Below are 18,305 nucleotides of genomic sequence, written 5' to 3'. Positions count from 1 at the left end.
GATTGATTGATTGATTGATTGATTGAATACTTTATTAGCAGTTTGCAGATAAAAGCACATGAAAGTGCATTTCAATACAAGGTCAGCTAAGAGGATTTAAAACCCAAGAAAGCCTATGGCTTGTTTCCATTGGGGTCCTTTGTACTCAATTCATAGATAAATGAATTATGATTCAATTGTATGCCTGTAGACTGTATATCTAGCATTGATTATAGCTAAGTATTACTTTACTATGAATGCTGGCAATATTACAAAACAAGGCAATTTGGCAGTTCAAAAATAGCAGATAATATACAAGCTCATAAGCTAGTGAGCTTGTACATCTTCTGTTTTTGAATATTTCCCTGGGGGGTCCCAGGGTAACCTATGCAGCAAGCAACATTTATGGTATCTTGCGACGCGTTGTGTCGTGAGCTTGTAGATTGGCTATTTTCAAATAGCCAAAGTATACTGTATTAATAACATATAATAATATTAATAATAATCTAAATCTACAAAGTAACTACGTTTTCAAATAATTGCAGTGGAGTAAAAGTACAATATTTACCTCTGAGATTTAGTGGAGTAGAAGTATACGTATAAGTACTGACAATTTGAAATACTCAAGTAAAAGTACCTCAAAACTGTACTTAAGTACTTGAGTACATGTACTTAGTTACTTTACACCACTGGGTTAACTCTAATATGGTTGTGTCTTGTGGCCAGTGTGAAATCCACGGGGTGGCAGTGAATGTTGCTACAAAAGATGACCACTAGATGGCAGTATAAGTCTTTAGCACACTATGCACTAGTTTCTGTCTAGATTCTGTATATTGGGTCTAAAGTATATACACATCCTACACACATAGTGGACATAATGTCTATTGTCAGAAACCAGAATGGATTTGTTTTGTGTCTAATGTATATTCTACTGTATTTTACTGATCCACAAGGGAATTTTAGTCACCATGGAAATGACTCCAGTCATAAAAACACTGATAATAAAAAACATGTCAGTTAAAAGGATCCATGGCTAATAAGTCAAATATGCCTTTAATGCATTATAATTGCTCTATAACTAAAATGTCAATTAAAAAACACCTTAAATATTTTAGTTATTTTAGAAATGGTTAATCTTTTCCTAAAGGGGGACAACGCCCGTCACAAGTTGATGATGTCATTTGTCCATGTATGGTCCAGCCCTGTAATGCACATTTATTTATTTGGCACATTTGGCTTTTTAGCCAGGGATCCCTTTAAGTAAAAGTAGCCATCCAGAAAAATATATATATATAGTATAGTATAGTCACACAGACTATATCATGTATACATCTGTCTGAATGGATGTTGTGTGTAATGTATAGTCTACTGTCTGAATGGATGTAGTGTCTAATGTATAGTCTACTGTCTGAATGGATGTAGTGTCTAATGTATAGTCTACTGTCTGAATGGATGTTGTGTCTAATGTATAGTCTACTGTCTGAATGGATGTTGTGTCTAATGTATAGTCTACTGTCTGAATGGATGTTGTGTCTAATGTATAGTCTACTGTCTGAATGGATGTTGTGTCTAATGTATAGTCTACTGTCTGAATGGATGTTGTGTCTAATGTATAGACTACTGTCTGAATGGATGTTGTGTCTAATGTATAGTCTACTGTCTGAATGGATGTTGTGTCTAATGTATAGTCTACTGTCTGAATGGATGTTGTGTCTAATGTATAGTCTACTGTCTGAATGGATGTAGTGTCTAATGTATAGTCTACTGTCTGAATGGATGTAGTGTCTAATGTATAGTCTACTGTCTGAATGGATGTAGTGTCTAATGTATAGTCTACTGTCTGAATGGATGTAGTGTCTAATGTATAGTCTACTGTTTGAATGGATGTAGTGTCTAATGTATAGTCTACTGTCTGAATGGATGTAGTGTCTAATGTATAGTCTACTGTCTGAATGGATGTTGTGTCTAATGTATAGTCTACTGTCTGAATGGATGTTGTGTCTAATGTATAGTCTACTGTCTGAATGGATGTTGTGTCTAATGTATAGTCTACTGTCTGAATGGATGTTGTGTCTAATGTATAGTCTAATGTGTGAATGGATGTAGTGTCTAATGTATAGTCTACTGTCTGAATGGATGTAGTGTCTAATGTATAGTCTACTGTCTGAATGGATGTAGTGTCTAATATATAGTCTACTGTCTGAATGGATGTAGTGTCTAATGTATAGTCTACTGTCTGAATGGATGTAGTGTCTAATGTATAGTCTACTGTCTGAATGGATGTAGTGTCTAATGTAGTCTACTGTCTGAATGGATGTATTGTCTACTCTAATGTATAGTCTACTGTCTGAATGGACGTTGTGTCCAATGTATAGTCTACTGTGTGAATGGATGTAGTGTCTAATGTATAGTCTACTGTCTGAATGGACGTTGTGTCTAATGTATTGTCTACTGTCTGAATGGATGTTGTGTCTAATGTATAGTCTACTGTCTGAATGGATGTTGTGTCTAATGTATAGTCTACTGTCTGAATGGATGTTGTGTCTAATGTATTGTCTACTGTCTGAATGGATGTTGTGTCTAATGTATAGTCTACTGTCTGAATGGATGTTGTGTGTTACATTACGTGAGTCCTGTATATTCCTGGTGTTAATAGTTTGTCGTTGGCTTGTCAAAGCAGAATGAACTTCAGTTCAGACTTCTAGTGATCTAATGTTTCGGCGCTGTGACTCTGTAAGACCTTCCAGTCTCCAGTGAAGGAGTGATGAGATAATGAGTCTCATGGTTCCTCCTCCGCTCTCGTCTTCATTTAACTTCCCAGGCAGAGTGAAGTGAAAGAGCACACGGTTGATCTTTATTGCTAATACCAGCGGCCGAGGCGATGCCGAGGCTCTGATACTGATTTCTCTAGAGAGGAGTTGTTCTCGGCCCGGAACATTACAATGAGACTCTGGAGGGAGATTTGCTGTGGAAGTGACGTGTGACTTTTACACAGAGAGAGGTTGTTATCAGGAGGCCTATAAGCTTGTAGAAGACAGAAATCCTATTGGGTTAAACTCAGCATCGTCTCACACAGAATGTGAATCCTCAAAATGTCATTCATTAAAAGCACTTATTATGCAACATGAAGCTTCAACAAAGACACACGTGCCCACTCAGCCGACCACTTAAAGGGATATTTCACTTTCCAAAAAACTTTGGGTCATTTTATCGTCTACTCAGGCTTTTGTGAGCCCCCCAGACCGTTTTTAAGTTGCTTGATTCAGTATTTAGATATTTGATAAAATTGTTATCAGACACGCCCCCTTCCTATACAAACCCATTATAACTTCAAACTCCATTTTTAGCATGTTAGATTCATCATAAACACCCGTCCTTGGTTCTGGTGACTCACCCTGCCCTCCTAATACGCGAGGGGGCCGTGTTTTTTCGATAACTTTTTTCATTTATTTTTTATATTTATTTTGGAAAATGAAAAAAATCAAATACAATAAAGAAATTAAATAAAATAAATGAAAAAAGTGATCGAAAAAAAAAACTTGCATATTAGGAGGGCAGGGTGACTGTAGTCACCAGAACCAAGGACGGGTGTTTTTGATGAATCTTAACATGTTAAAAATGGAGTTTGAAGTTATAATGGGTTTGTATAGGAAGGGGGTGTGTCTGATAAAATGAATATCAAATATCTAAATACTGAATCAAGCAACTTTAAAACGGTCTGGGGGGCTTACAAAAGCCTGAGTAGACGATAAAATTACCCAAAGTTTTTTTGAAAGTGAAATATCCCTCTAAGTGTTCGTGGCCCACCCATCTGGACGTGTGCATTTTCAGAGAAGTTTTTTTTTAAAATGATTAATCAATCGATTATGTTCAGGCTTGGATCAATAATAATACTAATAATAAACTTTTTTTGTATAGCACCTTTCATGACATGAAATGCAGCTCAAAGTGCTTTACAGAGAAGACCACAAGTGCTTTACAGAAAAAGTACAAATAATTTAACAATAAAGCAAAAAAATGGCGCTAGTATTCTTTAAGTTTCTATTCATTTCTATTTTATATTCATCACTATATGAAAACATTTTTGGTAAGGTTTTTTTTTTGTTGGGTACAGTGTTTTTAATATTAATGTTATATTATCATTACATTCTATAGTGTTTTTGTGAATTCTTTGGGGGCCCACTTGCAATATCCTCACAGCCCACTAGTGGGCCCCTGCTCACAAGTTGGGAAAAAAAGGTCATCCACTTGAACCCTATTCTGGGGCGGACTTTCTGTGAAAATTGCCGATCTACAAGCTCACCGTGAGCTTGTAGATCTGCATCGGTGCAAACACTTACAAACACATTTACGCGCATTGCACACGTAAACACATACGCACATGCCACACACACACACACACACACACACACACACACACACACACACACACACACACACACACACACACACACACACACACACACACACACACACACACACACACACACACACACACACACACACACGCGCGCGCACACACACACACACACACACACACACACACACACAGGAGCACAAAGCCACAGAGTCAGCGACAGAACATATTACAAGATGTTACATTTGGAGTGTATTCATTTATTCATAATAATAATAATGATATTAATTGAACGATAGTAATAATAATGTCATTGAACTATCTGGGAAGTCAAATCCAAACAGCGGCGGGGTATTGCCAAGAATAATCACAAGTTAGAAAAATATCTTTCTCTACATTTCAACAAAGTTTGCGGGTGTATCTTTTTCCCCCCCCAAGAGAAATATGGCCAAACCCTGACTAAATAATAACATTAGTAATAATTATTACAATTATAAATGAAATATGAATATTAAAATAATAATAATTTGGTTTTAAATAGAGCAAATCATCTGTCGGGTGGAGGGTGTCCAAAACTGTTACTTTTCAGGAATCAAATTAAAACAATCGCAAAAGATCTACAAGCTCGAACAGTTTTGAGCTTGTAGATCTGCTACTTTTGATGTGTGTGTGACGCTGTGGTATGATCACGTAGGGCGTTAATTTACGAAAAAACACAAAAAGTTTGGAGATGAGAGGTTTCTGCACCGACAGCAACGACATGAAGTATTACTGCATCAGAGTGCTTGGTAAAGTCCTAAGAGAGAATGTAACTTTCTCCTTCATTGTTCCCGGTCCCCAGGACAAATTACTTTTCCACTGGAGTACCTACACTGCGTTTGGCTTGGCGCGCGTGTGTGTGTGTGTGTGTGTGTGTGTGTGTGTGTGTGTGTGTGTGTGTGTGTGTGTGTGTGTGTGTGTGTGTGTGTGTGTGTGTACAAAGCTCTCATCACTTCTTGAATGTTGACAGGTCACATTTAGCTGCAAATGTATTCAGAGGATAAATCTGCTGTCAAAACCCTTGCTTTAAAATGGAACATTTACATTCATTTGAACTCCTATACAGATGCTCAAACTCTTTTTTCCCACTCAATCTGAAGTTAAAAGTTTAAAATCTTTATTCATCCATTGTTTTTGTAACTCTGTGGAGTGTAACACAATGTAGTTTGGTTACATTTTGTTTACAGTTAACACTCCCAGAGTTACAAATGAACAACCAGGGGATTTTACGGCGTGTTATGAGAACAAAGCAAACAGCCAGAGGGAGAGAAATAACATTAATAATAAACAATGAGATTATCACACTGAATCACTCTCCTCTCTGGATAATGACAGCGAGAGAGAGAGAGAGAGAGAGAGAGAGAGAGAGAGAGAGAGAGAGAGAGAGAGAGAGAGAGAAAGCGAGAGCGAGAGCAGAGCTGCATGCCTCAGGAGATAATGCTTGTTGTCTACAGTGTAATAGCCGATAAGATGACCTCTTTACCAAATGATAAACACGGGGCGTTGCCGCGGGATACCGTAATGACTGCAAATCATATGGGTAAACAATATGCGCCGCAGGAAATGAGCAGTGTGTGTGTACGTGTGGGTTGTATGGGGGTACGCATAATTACAAATTCTGTGTATATGCTCTGTGTGTGTGTGTGTGTGTGTGTGTGTGTGTGTGTGTGTGTGTGTGTGTGTGTGTGTGTGTGTGTGTCCTTGTATTACTTGTGAGCACCAAATGTCCCCACAAGTAGATTTTGATAAATTGACATTGTGAGGGCCATTTTCGAAAACGGTAGTGTTATGGTTAAATTGTAACTGCACGTAATCCTACGGGCTGGGGGGCGGAGCCTGTTGGGTTGGGTGGGAGGGGTAGGACGGAGGCTCTACTATGACTTCCTCCCGGTGGGGGCTCCTCACTGGCAGGTCAGTCAGTAGGATACCACAGCAGTGACAACACAGACTGTGTGTGTGTGTGGAGGAATTAACCCATTAAGACCTGGAACTGTGTCATTTTTAGATTTGAGCTAAAAAAGCATTATTTTACACTTTGGGCTATTCAAAAATAGCAGATATACAAGCTCATAGCGCGGCACCGAGTGCCGCGCTACGAGCTTGTAGATCTGCTATTTTTGAAAAATCGTGAAAATGTGTGCAAATCTGTGAATATATATATTTTTAAAGCGAACATTTTTTTACTCAAATCTTTGCTTCTGGGGGGGTCCCTGGAACAAAATATTTTGATGGGGGTCCGCGGCCAAATACATATAATTTGGGGGGTCCTTGACATGAAAAAGTTTGAGAACCACGGATATAGAAACTTACCTTTTTCAGAAAACTGTTGGGATTTAGGAGACATGTAGAATCGGCTTCAGGTCTCAATGGGTTAAATGGCATAATGAGTAAAATAATGACAAATATACAAGTGTTTCTGCCTGACAGCTACAATAACAATTATATTATGATCAAAATGATTCAGAATTTAAAACCCATCAGCACTTTGAAAAGATGTCCTACAATAACTGTTTCTTCCTGTTCACTTGCTATAATAAAGGCTTAGTTATCAACGATTGAATATAAATGATTGATTACCGTCATTTCGGGTGTTTTTGTGCTTTCTTTATGAATTCTGCTCTCATAGAAACGCCGTTTCTTTGGCAGGAGCCCGTATCAAATCAACGTGGACGTTCTGAGCTACATTTCTTAATCATTTTGTTTTAATTCTGTGAAGTAAAATGATTGTCCCCCATCAATCTGTAAAATAAAATAAACAACAATTTAGAATTCAAATAAATAAACGAATAAATATATAACAAATTGTTCTGCGATGGGAAGTTATAAAGTGTCCTGCTGCCCAACCTTATCGTAATAGGAACCATATAATGTTTATTTTTTTTACAATACATATTATCATCATCATCATAACTGGTTGACAAAAAAAAGCCAGCTTTAAGGTGAAAGATGGTCTCAGGTAGTGGCAAGGTCTTCAATTGTCTCTGGGGGGGAAAAACTAAAAAACGAAACAAAAAACTAAATAACGAGTTCCACTCGTCTCTCATTTTGAAGAACCCCCAAAAAAAATGGTTTGGATTAAATTGCTGTACTTCAATCTCCACTGGCTCCTGATGGATTTGAAATGGTCTCTCTTTTGAAACCATGCACCATTTCGGGTCCAGGTCCAGTTTAAGAGTACTGGTTCTCAACTCCGGGGACCACCAGGTGGTCCAAATGGACCCTTACGGGTCTGTAACTCTGAGAGGGTACGAATGGAACCGTCCATTCGTATACCCTCTCAGAGTTAAAATGAACACATGGATTCTACAGCGTCGAATCGGGTCCCAAAGACAAAAATACGGTGGTTCAATTTGTACACTCTCAAAGTTACAGACCCGTCAGGGTCCATTTGGACCCCCCCTGGGTGGTGGTGGGGCCTCGGGACCGCGTGTTGAGAAACGGCGGGCTTATTAGAGGATTGCTGTGTGTATACAGGTGGGCAGAGTTCTGGTCTCTCCATTGGTTACAGTTTGTTTTATTTGTTGACCCATGTCCAGCCGAGAGCAGCTTCAGTCACGACACTAAACCTTCTCCGCTCTAGTCTTTGTGTCAATAGTCTTAGTCTTGAGAGTTCATTTGTGGTTCCGTTGAAGAATCTAGAACCGTCCAGAATGCCACAAAATGGTTCTAGAAACACAGTCTTAAAAAAAAGAGGAAAAAAAGAGTTCTAGAACTTGGGATTCATTGTGTTTTTAGCCATTAACCCATTCAATCCGGGTAAGCATCTGTGTCATTTTAAGATTCCTTTGGCTATTCAAAAATAGCAGATATACATGTGTATATTGTAGATCTGCTATTTATTTTATTTTATTGTGAACATTTGTGGAAATCTTTAAACATATATTTTTCAAAGCAAACATTTGTAAAATATTTTGTTCCAGGGACCTCCAGAAGCAAAGATTTGAGTTACAAAATGCTCGCTTTAAAAATATATATATTCAAAGATTTTCACGAATATTTTTGAATAGCCAAAGAAATCTAAAATGACAGAGACAGCGTCACCGGATTGAATGGGTTAAACAACATGGCTGACATTATGTTCGATCTTCTCGACAGCCCAAAGACGACGGAGACTTTGAGTTTCTGTTGACTGTAGAACTGTGGTACATTTTAAATAAAGGATACATCTTTTAAAAAGTCTATTGTCTGTTTGTTGTTTTTTTATTGAATCCCCAGATTTGGAAACACCTTACGATCCAGACAAACCTCTGCAGCAGCGAAGGTCTTTCCCCCCGTGGGCGGTTCCTCTTGCTCTCCCTCTCTCTCTCCCTGTCTTTTTTTCATTCTTTCTTTCTCTCCGAGTGTGAAGGCACTTTGCTATGATGGCAGAAGAGCAGCAGCTTCCGCCTGACGTTCAAATCCGGACGTAAAAGAGAATCCAGAAGAGACTCTGCTGCCTGCTCTCTCTAAACTACCGTTCCTCCAGAGACTGTTCGGACTTTAACGCGTTAGTTAGTTACAGCAGTGGTTCTCAACCTTTTTAGGCCGCAAACCCCCCAAAATAACCATTTTTTAACTGGGGACTCCCCCCTCAAATAATAACGTTTGAACTGGGAACCCCCCCAAAATAATCATAATTTGAACAGGGGACCCCCCCAAAATAATCATATTTTAACTAGGGACCCCCCACCCTGACAAGCACTTGAATTGTAGGAGTTGAGGCGTTACATTTAGTTTGACTCGGTTCCACAGATACATTTAGTGACAATAGCCGATCTACAAGCTCACAACGCCTCGCAAAGTGAGCTATTATTTGACAATTTGGCCCAATGTTTGACCAGTTTAGTATAGTTTGTTGATTACTTTTGATGCAGTAATGGTCTTTTTTTAATTTAATTTATTTTCTTTCTTTCTATTTTTTCTTTTTTTTTAGGTATTACCAATTCTAATTGTCACTTTACTGTCATCTGGGGACCCCCCCCCCACCCCACCCCCGGCCCCAAATCATGTGGGGACCCACAGGTTGAGAACCACTGAGATACAGTATACTGAGAGAGAGGGGGGGGGGATACAGTACTAGGATGAATGCACGTATACAGTACAGAAGAGCGTAGACAGGGAGAGGAGAGAGAGATGGAGCGAGCGTGTGTGTGTGTGTGTGTGTGTGTGTGTGTGTGTGTGTGTGTGTGTGTGTGTGTGTGTGTGTGTGTGTGTGTGTGTGTGTGTGTGTGCGCGCGTGCGTGCGTGCGTGTGAGAGAGAGAGAGAGAGAGAGAGAGGTGTAGCTGACAGCATGTAAACAAAGTGGGTCTTTCCCATTTCTCCACACTAGCCAGTGTTAATTTCGTCGACTAGAACTATGACGATAAATGTTCGTCGACTACCTTTTTTCACTGACAAAAAACGAGATAAAAACTAAATAATAACTAAGCTATGATGGCTAAAACTAAGACTAAATACTGACAATTTCGTCAACAAATAAAAACTAGACTAATATGTTAGGGAGAAGAGATCCAGTAGAACCAAAAAACAAGTCAATTTTATGTTTGGTTGTGCTTGGGTGTTGCGCTCTGAAAATAGCCGATCTAGAAGCTCACAACGCGCTGTGAGCTTGTAGATCGGCTATTTTCAGCATGCAACCAAGTGTAAAATCTGCCATTTGGCACCGCCAAAATAAAAAATAAATGTCGACAAAATCAACTGTAGTTTTAGTCGACTAAAATCGTATGATGTTTAGTCGACTAAATCTAGACTAAAACTTTTCAGATGACTAAAATATGACTAAAACTAAATGACATTTTACTCATAAGACTGACTAAAAAAAATTAAAATTTGCCGTCAAAATCAACACTGTACGTATAGCTGTAACGTGCTTCTGGAGACTTTAGCTTAATCATCCTTACTGTGGGGAAGGCAGATCGATCGGCTATTTTCAGCGAAAGCTTTCCCCGCGATAACAGAAAACAGAAAATACACTAGTATAGAGCCCTGAGGGACTCCGGTCAACCATAGTATGGGGTTTAAGTGGTTAATTTATTCCCCAGTCGTACGACAACGGTGTTGCTCGCCGAAACTATTTTCACGTGACCCCGCCCCCTTTGTTTAACCCTTTTACCTCCCAACCCATTAGTCCTCAAAGATATTTAATAGCTACATTTAATTAAATTAATCATGGGTATGTTTGATTTCAGCAGTGGTATGAAGTAACTAAGTACATTTACTCAAGTCCTGTACTTCAGTACAATTTTGAGGTAATTTTACTTTAATGGAGTATTTCCAATTTTCTGTACTTTTACAGTACTTCTACTCCACTACATCTCAGAGGCAAATATTGTACTTTTACTCCACTACAATTATTTGAAAACTTCAACTGAAAAAAGCAAGCATTCAAACCTGACAGGTGTCGAGGTCACTGTCAGGTCTAAATCAAACCCTGACAAGACGTGTTAATCCTGCTAGCTAAAGGGACTAGCTTGCTATGGGGCATGCTGTTGAACTACAAAACTATTTACAGATGCCCAAGATATAACATTTCATCCAAAAATGTTACTTTTCAGGATAACAAATTTGAAACATAGCTAAGGTAGCAGATCTACAAGCTCAAAACGAACATCTTTGTTACGCTGAAACGTCTTCCGCGACACTTTCCTCACATTATGTAAACAAAAGCTGGCCAGCGATCCCATTGGTTGGCAACAACGCGCGGTGCATTGTGGGTCATACATGGGGGTGCGGCCTTAGCTTAGTGGGTAGAGGAGAGAGAGGCCATATGGTCATCAGAAGGTCGCTGGTTTGCCTGAGCAAGACACTTAAAGGAGTAGAAAAATGACTTATTTTCTATCTACAGTATTACACACCCCATGAAGCCTTGAATTCATGGCAAACTTTTTGTATTTTTTTGCATTCCTGAGCCAATAATTTGATGTCCAGCGGAGACTCCGCTGGTTGAGTCTCATACAGACCAGCCACCCATCATCAAATTATTAGCTTAAGAATGCGAATAAAAAATAAAAAAATCCATTAATTCAAGGCTTTATGGGTGTGTAATTGATAGAAAATACGTAATTTTTTGGGTGAACTACTCCTTTAACCCCCAAATGCTCCTCAGCACTCATCATAACCATCAGAGCAGTCCCATCAGCTGGGTGAAGCTGAAAATAAGGTAATCTAATAAGGGACTAATAAGGTAATCAAATCAAATAAAGAATTCTATACATACTTAGCAGAATACCACCCCTCAGGCAGCGGCCTTAGCTTGGTTACCCATTCAAACCGGGAACACATCTGTGTCATTTTTAGATTTCTTTGGCTATAAATTTGTGCAAATCTTTGAATATATATATAAAACAAATTTAAGTGAACATTTGTAACTATAATCTTTGCTTCTGGGGATTCTAGAAATGTCTTCTAAATCCTAACTGCTATATCAGTGGTTCTCAAACCTTTTCATGTCAAGGACCCCCAAATGTGTATGTATTTGGCCGCCGACAGACACTGTCTACCACAGGAAGTGTGCCTGTTCACTATGCAAAATAAAGTTCTGTTGGACCCAGGAGACATTCTCTGCAATCAGCCCTAGACGCTCTTATAGTACGTAATAAAAGCAAGATTGAAACCGTAGGTGTATGGATGTGGTGTGTTATCCATCTTTCTCTCTCTCTCGCTCTGTGTGTGTGTGTGTGTGTGTGTGTGTGTGTGTGTGTGTGTGTGTGTGTGTGTGTGTGTGTGTGTGTGTGTGTGTGTGTGTGTGTGTGTGTGTGTGTGTGTGTGTGTGTGTGTGTGTGTGTGCGTGCGTGACGGAGAGAAAAAGAGAGAGAGAGAACAAAATGTTTGACATCATCTAGTGAATTAAACTCCAGATTTACCGTCGTCGTCCCCCCACCCCCTGAACGCTCCTCCCTGGAGGGTTGCGTTCGGAGTGTTAGTGTCATATTTCTCTTTAGCAGAGAACATTTGGACTTTTTACGACACGTACCGCTCTTCCATTAAAGCTTGGTGAACAAATCAGATATTAATACTGTTGTTGGCCACTCTGGGTGGCCGTAGTGATAACAACTAAGCATTATTTAGATCTGATGATTCTGAGGACGCACTTCAAGGTCATTGCCAGCGTGGGCAGACAGAGACTTTCTCGTGCATTTTTAATAATCAGTATTCTACTGCACTGCTGTCTCCCTCTCAGCTGTCCTACCGTCCGTCTATGCTACACTGCCTGTCTCCCTCTCAGCTGTCCTTCTGTCTGTCTCTCCTACACTGTCCTATCCGTCCGTCTCTCCTACACTGTGTCCCTCTCAGCTGTCCTACCGTCTGTCTCTGAAACACTGTCTGTCTCTCAGCTGTCCTCCTGTCTGTCTCTCCTACACTGTCTCCCTCTCAGCTGTCCTACTGTCTGTCTCTCCTACACTGTCTCCCTCTCAGCTGTCCTACTGTCTGTCTCTCCTACACTGTCTCCCTCTCAGCTGTCCTACCGTCTGTCTCTCCTACACTGTCTCCCTCTCAGCTGTCCTACCGTCTGTCTCTCCTACACTGTCTGTCTCTCAGCTGTCCTGCTGTCTGTCTTGGTACTGTCTGTCCTCTTTTTAGGTAGCAGAGCTGAAGAGATGCATTGTGGGAAGTGCCATGAGAGTACTGAAACTTTCTTGCTGAAAAAAGGTTTTTCCTTTTAACTTCCGGTGTTCTCAGCTCGGGATTTTTTAAGAAATGAAACACGTGTTTCCTCTGCCGTTCCATTTGTAACTCAAAATGTAAAGTTAAAGGGATATAACATTTTATCATCTACTCTGGCTTTTGTGAGCACAGAGTAACCAGACGCCCACTTCCTACACAAACTCCATTTTAACCAGGTTAGATTCATTGAAACACACGTCTTTGGTTCTGGTGACTGATATTGTCCTTCTAATGGGCCCTATTTTTTCAATAACTTTTTAAATTTATTTTTTATATATTTGTTGGAAAATGAAAGAAATGAAATAAAATTAAACAAATGAAAAAAGTAATTGAAAAAACACAGTCCCCTCACGTAGGCCTATTATTAGAAGGACAATACCAGTCACCGGAATCAAAGACGTGTTTTCAATTAATCTAACATAATGGTTAAAATGAAGTTTGAAGTTACAATAAAAAATGTATGTGAAATATCTATATCAGTATTTAGATATTTGACAGATCTAGCAACTTTAAAAACTGTCTGGGGTGAAACACAAAAGCAGAGTAGACGATGAAATGACCCCAAACATGTTTGAAAGTGAAATATCCCTTTAATATCACACTAGCCTCGATCTCCAGGCTTTTATTTTCTAGTTTTGCTAAAAAAAATAAGAGCCTGGACCAGCCTGTTGACGCGACTGGAATAGGAAGTGTTTAATTTCCCCCAACCAACCAACCAGAGTACAGTGGGCGTCGCTCCAAATGTTGTCACGTCAGGGCTCTCAATGCTACACATTGGGGAGGAGGAGGGGCATGGGGCGGGGGGGGGGGGGGCTGACGGACAGATCGGTGAACCAATGGGAGATTTTGAACCCGCCCCTCTATGCCAGATATGAGACACGCTAGGGCAGAGCCTAATATCACACTGACAGGCCTGGGCCGCAGCGTGGCGGTCCGGGCACCCTAGGCTGCAAAGACAGCCTGAAAGCGTGTCGCGGGTTCGACTCCCGTTCCCGACAACCTTTGCTGCGTGTCACCCCCAGTGGTGGAAAAAGTACTCAAATTCTTTACTTAAGTAAAAGTACCAATACTGCAATATAGAAATACTCTGTTACAAGTAAAAGTCCAGAATTCAAAATTGACTTGAGTAAAAGACCAAAAGTAATGGCATCAAAATGTACTTAAAGTACCAAAAGTACAAGTACTAAAATATTTGAAAATAGCAGATCTACAAGCTCACAACGCGTCGCGAAGCGACACGTTGTGAGCTTGTAGATCTGCTATTTTCAAATAGCCTAGGTATAAAATAGGGCTGAAGCAGTTATTGTATGTTTTATAATGTAATAATTTATATCTGAAAAGTAACTAGTAACTAAAGTTTTCAAATAATTGTAGTGGAGTAAAAGTACAATATTTGCCTCTGAGATGTAGTGGAGTAGAAGTAAAAGTATTGGAAATTGGAAATACTCCAGTAAAGTACAATTACCTCAAAATTTTACTTAAGTACAGTACTTAAGTAAATGTACTTAGTTACTTTCCACCACTGGTCACCCCCCCCCCCCCCCATCTCTCTCCCCATTTCCTGTCAGCCTACTTCCCCTATCCCTCTCTAAATAAAGGCATAAAAGCCCCCAAAGAAATATCTTAAAAGATATATATATATATATCACACTGACATATATCATCATTCATAGGGACATCATTCAGTGTTAAATATGAGCCGTAGGACAGAGAGGACCCAACCAGGTGTTGTGTCACAAGTAGCCGGAAGCGCCATAGAGCAGGTGGTTTTCAACCTTTTTCATGCTTAAGGACCCCCTAAATTGATATACATTTGGCCGCGGACCCCCATCTGAAAATGTTTTGTGCCAGGGACCCCCAGAAGCAAAGATATCAGTTAATTTTCGCTTTAAAAAATATAATATTATTATCATTATGAATATAATATTCAAAGATATGCACACTTTTTTAAGGTTTTTCAAAAATAGCAGATCTACAAGCTCACAGCGCGGCACTCGGTGCCGCGCTGTGAGCTTGTATATCTGCTATTTTTGAATAGCCAAAGCTAAGTGGTTAAAAATGACTGTGACGCTATGTTAACTAATTTATCTGGGGACCCCCCTGGTACTCCCTCAAGGACCACTGGTGGTCCCCGGACCACCGGTTGAAAACCACTGCCATAGAGGGGAGAAGGCTGCTAAATGGTCACTACTATGTTATTTCTTTCTCTTTTTTAGTCACTTTTAGCCGTTCTTCACTGATGATGCTGAGAAGGACATGGAAAGTGAGTCGTGCTTTTACAAAAATAGAAAACACCTTTTTTTTACTGCAGTAGATTACAGTCCAACACACACACACACACACACACACACACACACACACACACACACACACACACACACACACACACACACACACACACACACACACACACACACACACACACACACACACACACACACACACACGCACACTATACTGCATTGTGGGCGTGTCTACACCACTGTATCTCAACATCCGGTGCAGTCCAAACGGACCCTTGAGGGGTCTGTAACTCAGAGAGTGTACAAATGGAACCAAATGGACCCGTAAGGGTCCCCGGACCCAACAAGTGCTCTACTCTCTATGACGAGCTAACCCTGCTGTGACTCCTCCCCCTGACCTCACCCTGACCTCTATGACATCATCGGGATGCTTCATCAGGATGCGATGAGTGGTCTTTGGTAGGCGGGGCTTCAACACCTTTTGCAGTCTCTCTCTGTTCCGTGATTGGTTGGTGTCGGGGGCGTAGGGCGGAGGGCAGGGAGAGGGGGGGGGGGGGGGGGGTAGGGTGCGGGGCGTTCAAGTGTCGTGACTCTCCGGCGGAGAGGTGGGTCACCTCTGACAACCAATCAGGGCCAAGGTGACGCAGAGCTGCCATATATGGGAAAATGCGGGAGGGGCCAGAGAGCGTAGATCTGTGAGAGAGAGAGAGAGAGAGAGAGAGAGAGAGAGAGAGAGAGAGAGAGAGAGAGAGAGACAGACAGACAGACAGACAGACAGACAGACAGACAGACAGACAGACAGACAGACAGACAGACAGACAGACAGACAGACAGACAGACAGACAGACAGACAGACAGACAGACAGACAGACAGACAGACAGACAGACAGACAGACAAAGAGACAGAGAAAGAGACAGAGAAAGAGACAGAGAAAGAGACAGAGAAAGAGAAAGAGAAAGAGACAGAGAAAGAGACAGAGAAAGAGACAGAGAGGTAAAAAAAAACACATCACTTACACCAACTTTAACATGGAACTATAGATTACCCTATAAAGCTGTTAACACACCCATAAACACATCAGACTATGTGAGTTCATTAGGAGGTGAAGTCATGAACTCACTGTTAGACGGAGGGTTTTTGCACACGCCCTCCTCGATGGTCACGTCGTCGATGGCGATGTCCCCCTCGATCCCCGAGCCACGGACCCCCTCCAAGACCACCTGCACACACACACACACACACACACACACACACACACACACACACACACACACACACACACACACACACACGCGCGCGCGCACACACATTAAGACATGAGGCCGATTCTTCGAATGAATGAATGCCTTCTAAATCAAACTTTTTCCTGCCAAGGACACCCCAAATGATATGTATTTGGTAGATCTACAATGTGTCGTGTCGTGATGTGACGCACAAAAAAAAAATATATATATATTTCTGCCTGACAGCAGCAATTAGCTGGGTGTGGTTGAGATGTGTGTCAGCACCTGGAAGGCGGAGGTCGGGTGGATGTTGATCTTGGTCTGTCTCCACCTGTCTCCTTGGTTCCCAGACAGACTCCACACCGACGTGTCAGTCGCAGTCTGAGCTTTCTGACGCAGAAGCACATTCATAGCACCTGGTGAGATTAAATATAAACACATACACACCTGGTGTGATTAAATATGAAAACATACACACCTGGTGAGATTAAATATAAACACATACACACCTGGTGAGATTAAATATAAACACATACACACCTGGTGAGATTAAATATAAACACACACACACCTGGTGAGATTAAATATAAACACATACACACCTGGTGAGATTAAATATAAACACATACACACCTGGTGAGATTAAATATAAACACATACACACCTGGTGAGATTAAATATAAACACACACACACCTGGTGAGATTAAATATAAACACATACACACCTGGTGAGATTAAATATAAACACATACACACCTGATGAGATTAAATATAAACACATACATACCTGATGAGATTAAATATAAATAAATACACACCTGGTGAGATTAAATATAAACACATACACACCTGATGAGATTAAATATAAACACATACACACCTGGTGAGATTAAATATAAACACATACACACCTGATGAGATTAAATATAAATAAATACACACCTGGTGAGATTAAATATAAACACATACACACTTGGTGAGATTAAATATAAACACATACACACCTGATGAGATTAAATATAAACACATACACACTTGGTGAGATTAAATATAAACACATACACACCTGGTGAGATTAAATATAAACACATACACACTTGATGAGATTAAATATAAACACATTTACACCTGGTGAGTTTAAATAGGATTATTATAGGATTATTATACACAAAATGTACATAAACCCAGTCAGAGATGATTTACCCACATGAACTCTAGCATCGCTATTATTTTTGTCTTTCTTTTTTAACCCCAAGGTCTTTTTTGTTACATTCACAGGGATTAACACAACAGGCAGTAAAGAGGCAAAATTACAAACAAAATAACAACAACATAGCTTCACCCAGTGATGGAAGAAGTACTCACTTTTTTTTTTACTTACGTAAAAGCATCAATACCCTATTGTAGAAATAGTCTGTTACAAGTGCAATGTCCTTAAAGTACCAACATTAAAAGTACGCAATACCCATGCTGCAGAATGTCTCATTTCACAAGTTTTCAAATGAATAAAATGTATAAAAATATATATATAGAGGTCTGAAGTGCTTTTGTAATAATAATCAAAATATTAAAAGTAACTAGTAACTAAAGTTTTCAAATAATTGTAGTGGAGTAAAAGTACAATAGGCTATTTGCCTTTGATATGTAGTGGAGTAGAAGTAAAATGATTGAAAAGTAAGTCAAAATTGTACTTAAGTACAGTACTTGAGTAAGTGTACTTAGTTACTTTCCACCACTGGCTTCACCAGTGGGGGCGTAACGCCTGCAGAGGAGTACGCTATCTAACGGGGAAAAATGAAACAAAATGTCTCTCTGTGT

General features: G+C 40.1%; 1 protein-coding gene across 1 annotated transcript in view; it reads right to left on the bottom strand.

Moving 5' to 3' along the window:
* Positions 1 to 15,872: 15,872 nt before the first annotated feature.
* The window catches only part of LOC308074650 (MAM domain-containing glycosylphosphatidylinositol anchor protein 2-like), a gene marked incomplete at both ends in the record, with an annotated part of 94,119 nt that continues 91,686 nt past the window's right edge, over positions 15,873 to 18,305 (bottom strand). The window contains 3 exon segments of the mRNA XM_080414157.1: positions 15,873 to 15,955; positions 16,384 to 16,483; positions 16,772 to 16,902. Of these exon segments, the coding sequence (XP_080270283.1) occupies positions 15,873 to 15,955; positions 16,384 to 16,483; positions 16,772 to 16,902 (314 nt within the window).

This window comes from Gymnoscopelus braueri (genome assembly GCF_963280865.1).
Source record: "Gymnoscopelus braueri genome assembly, chromosome: 19".
Classification (NCBI taxonomy): domain Eukaryota; kingdom Metazoa; phylum Chordata; class Actinopteri; order Myctophiformes; family Myctophidae; genus Gymnoscopelus; species Gymnoscopelus braueri.
The sequence above is the reverse complement of the archived record's forward strand: the minus strand, read 5'-3'. Positions and strand labels throughout refer to the sequence as shown.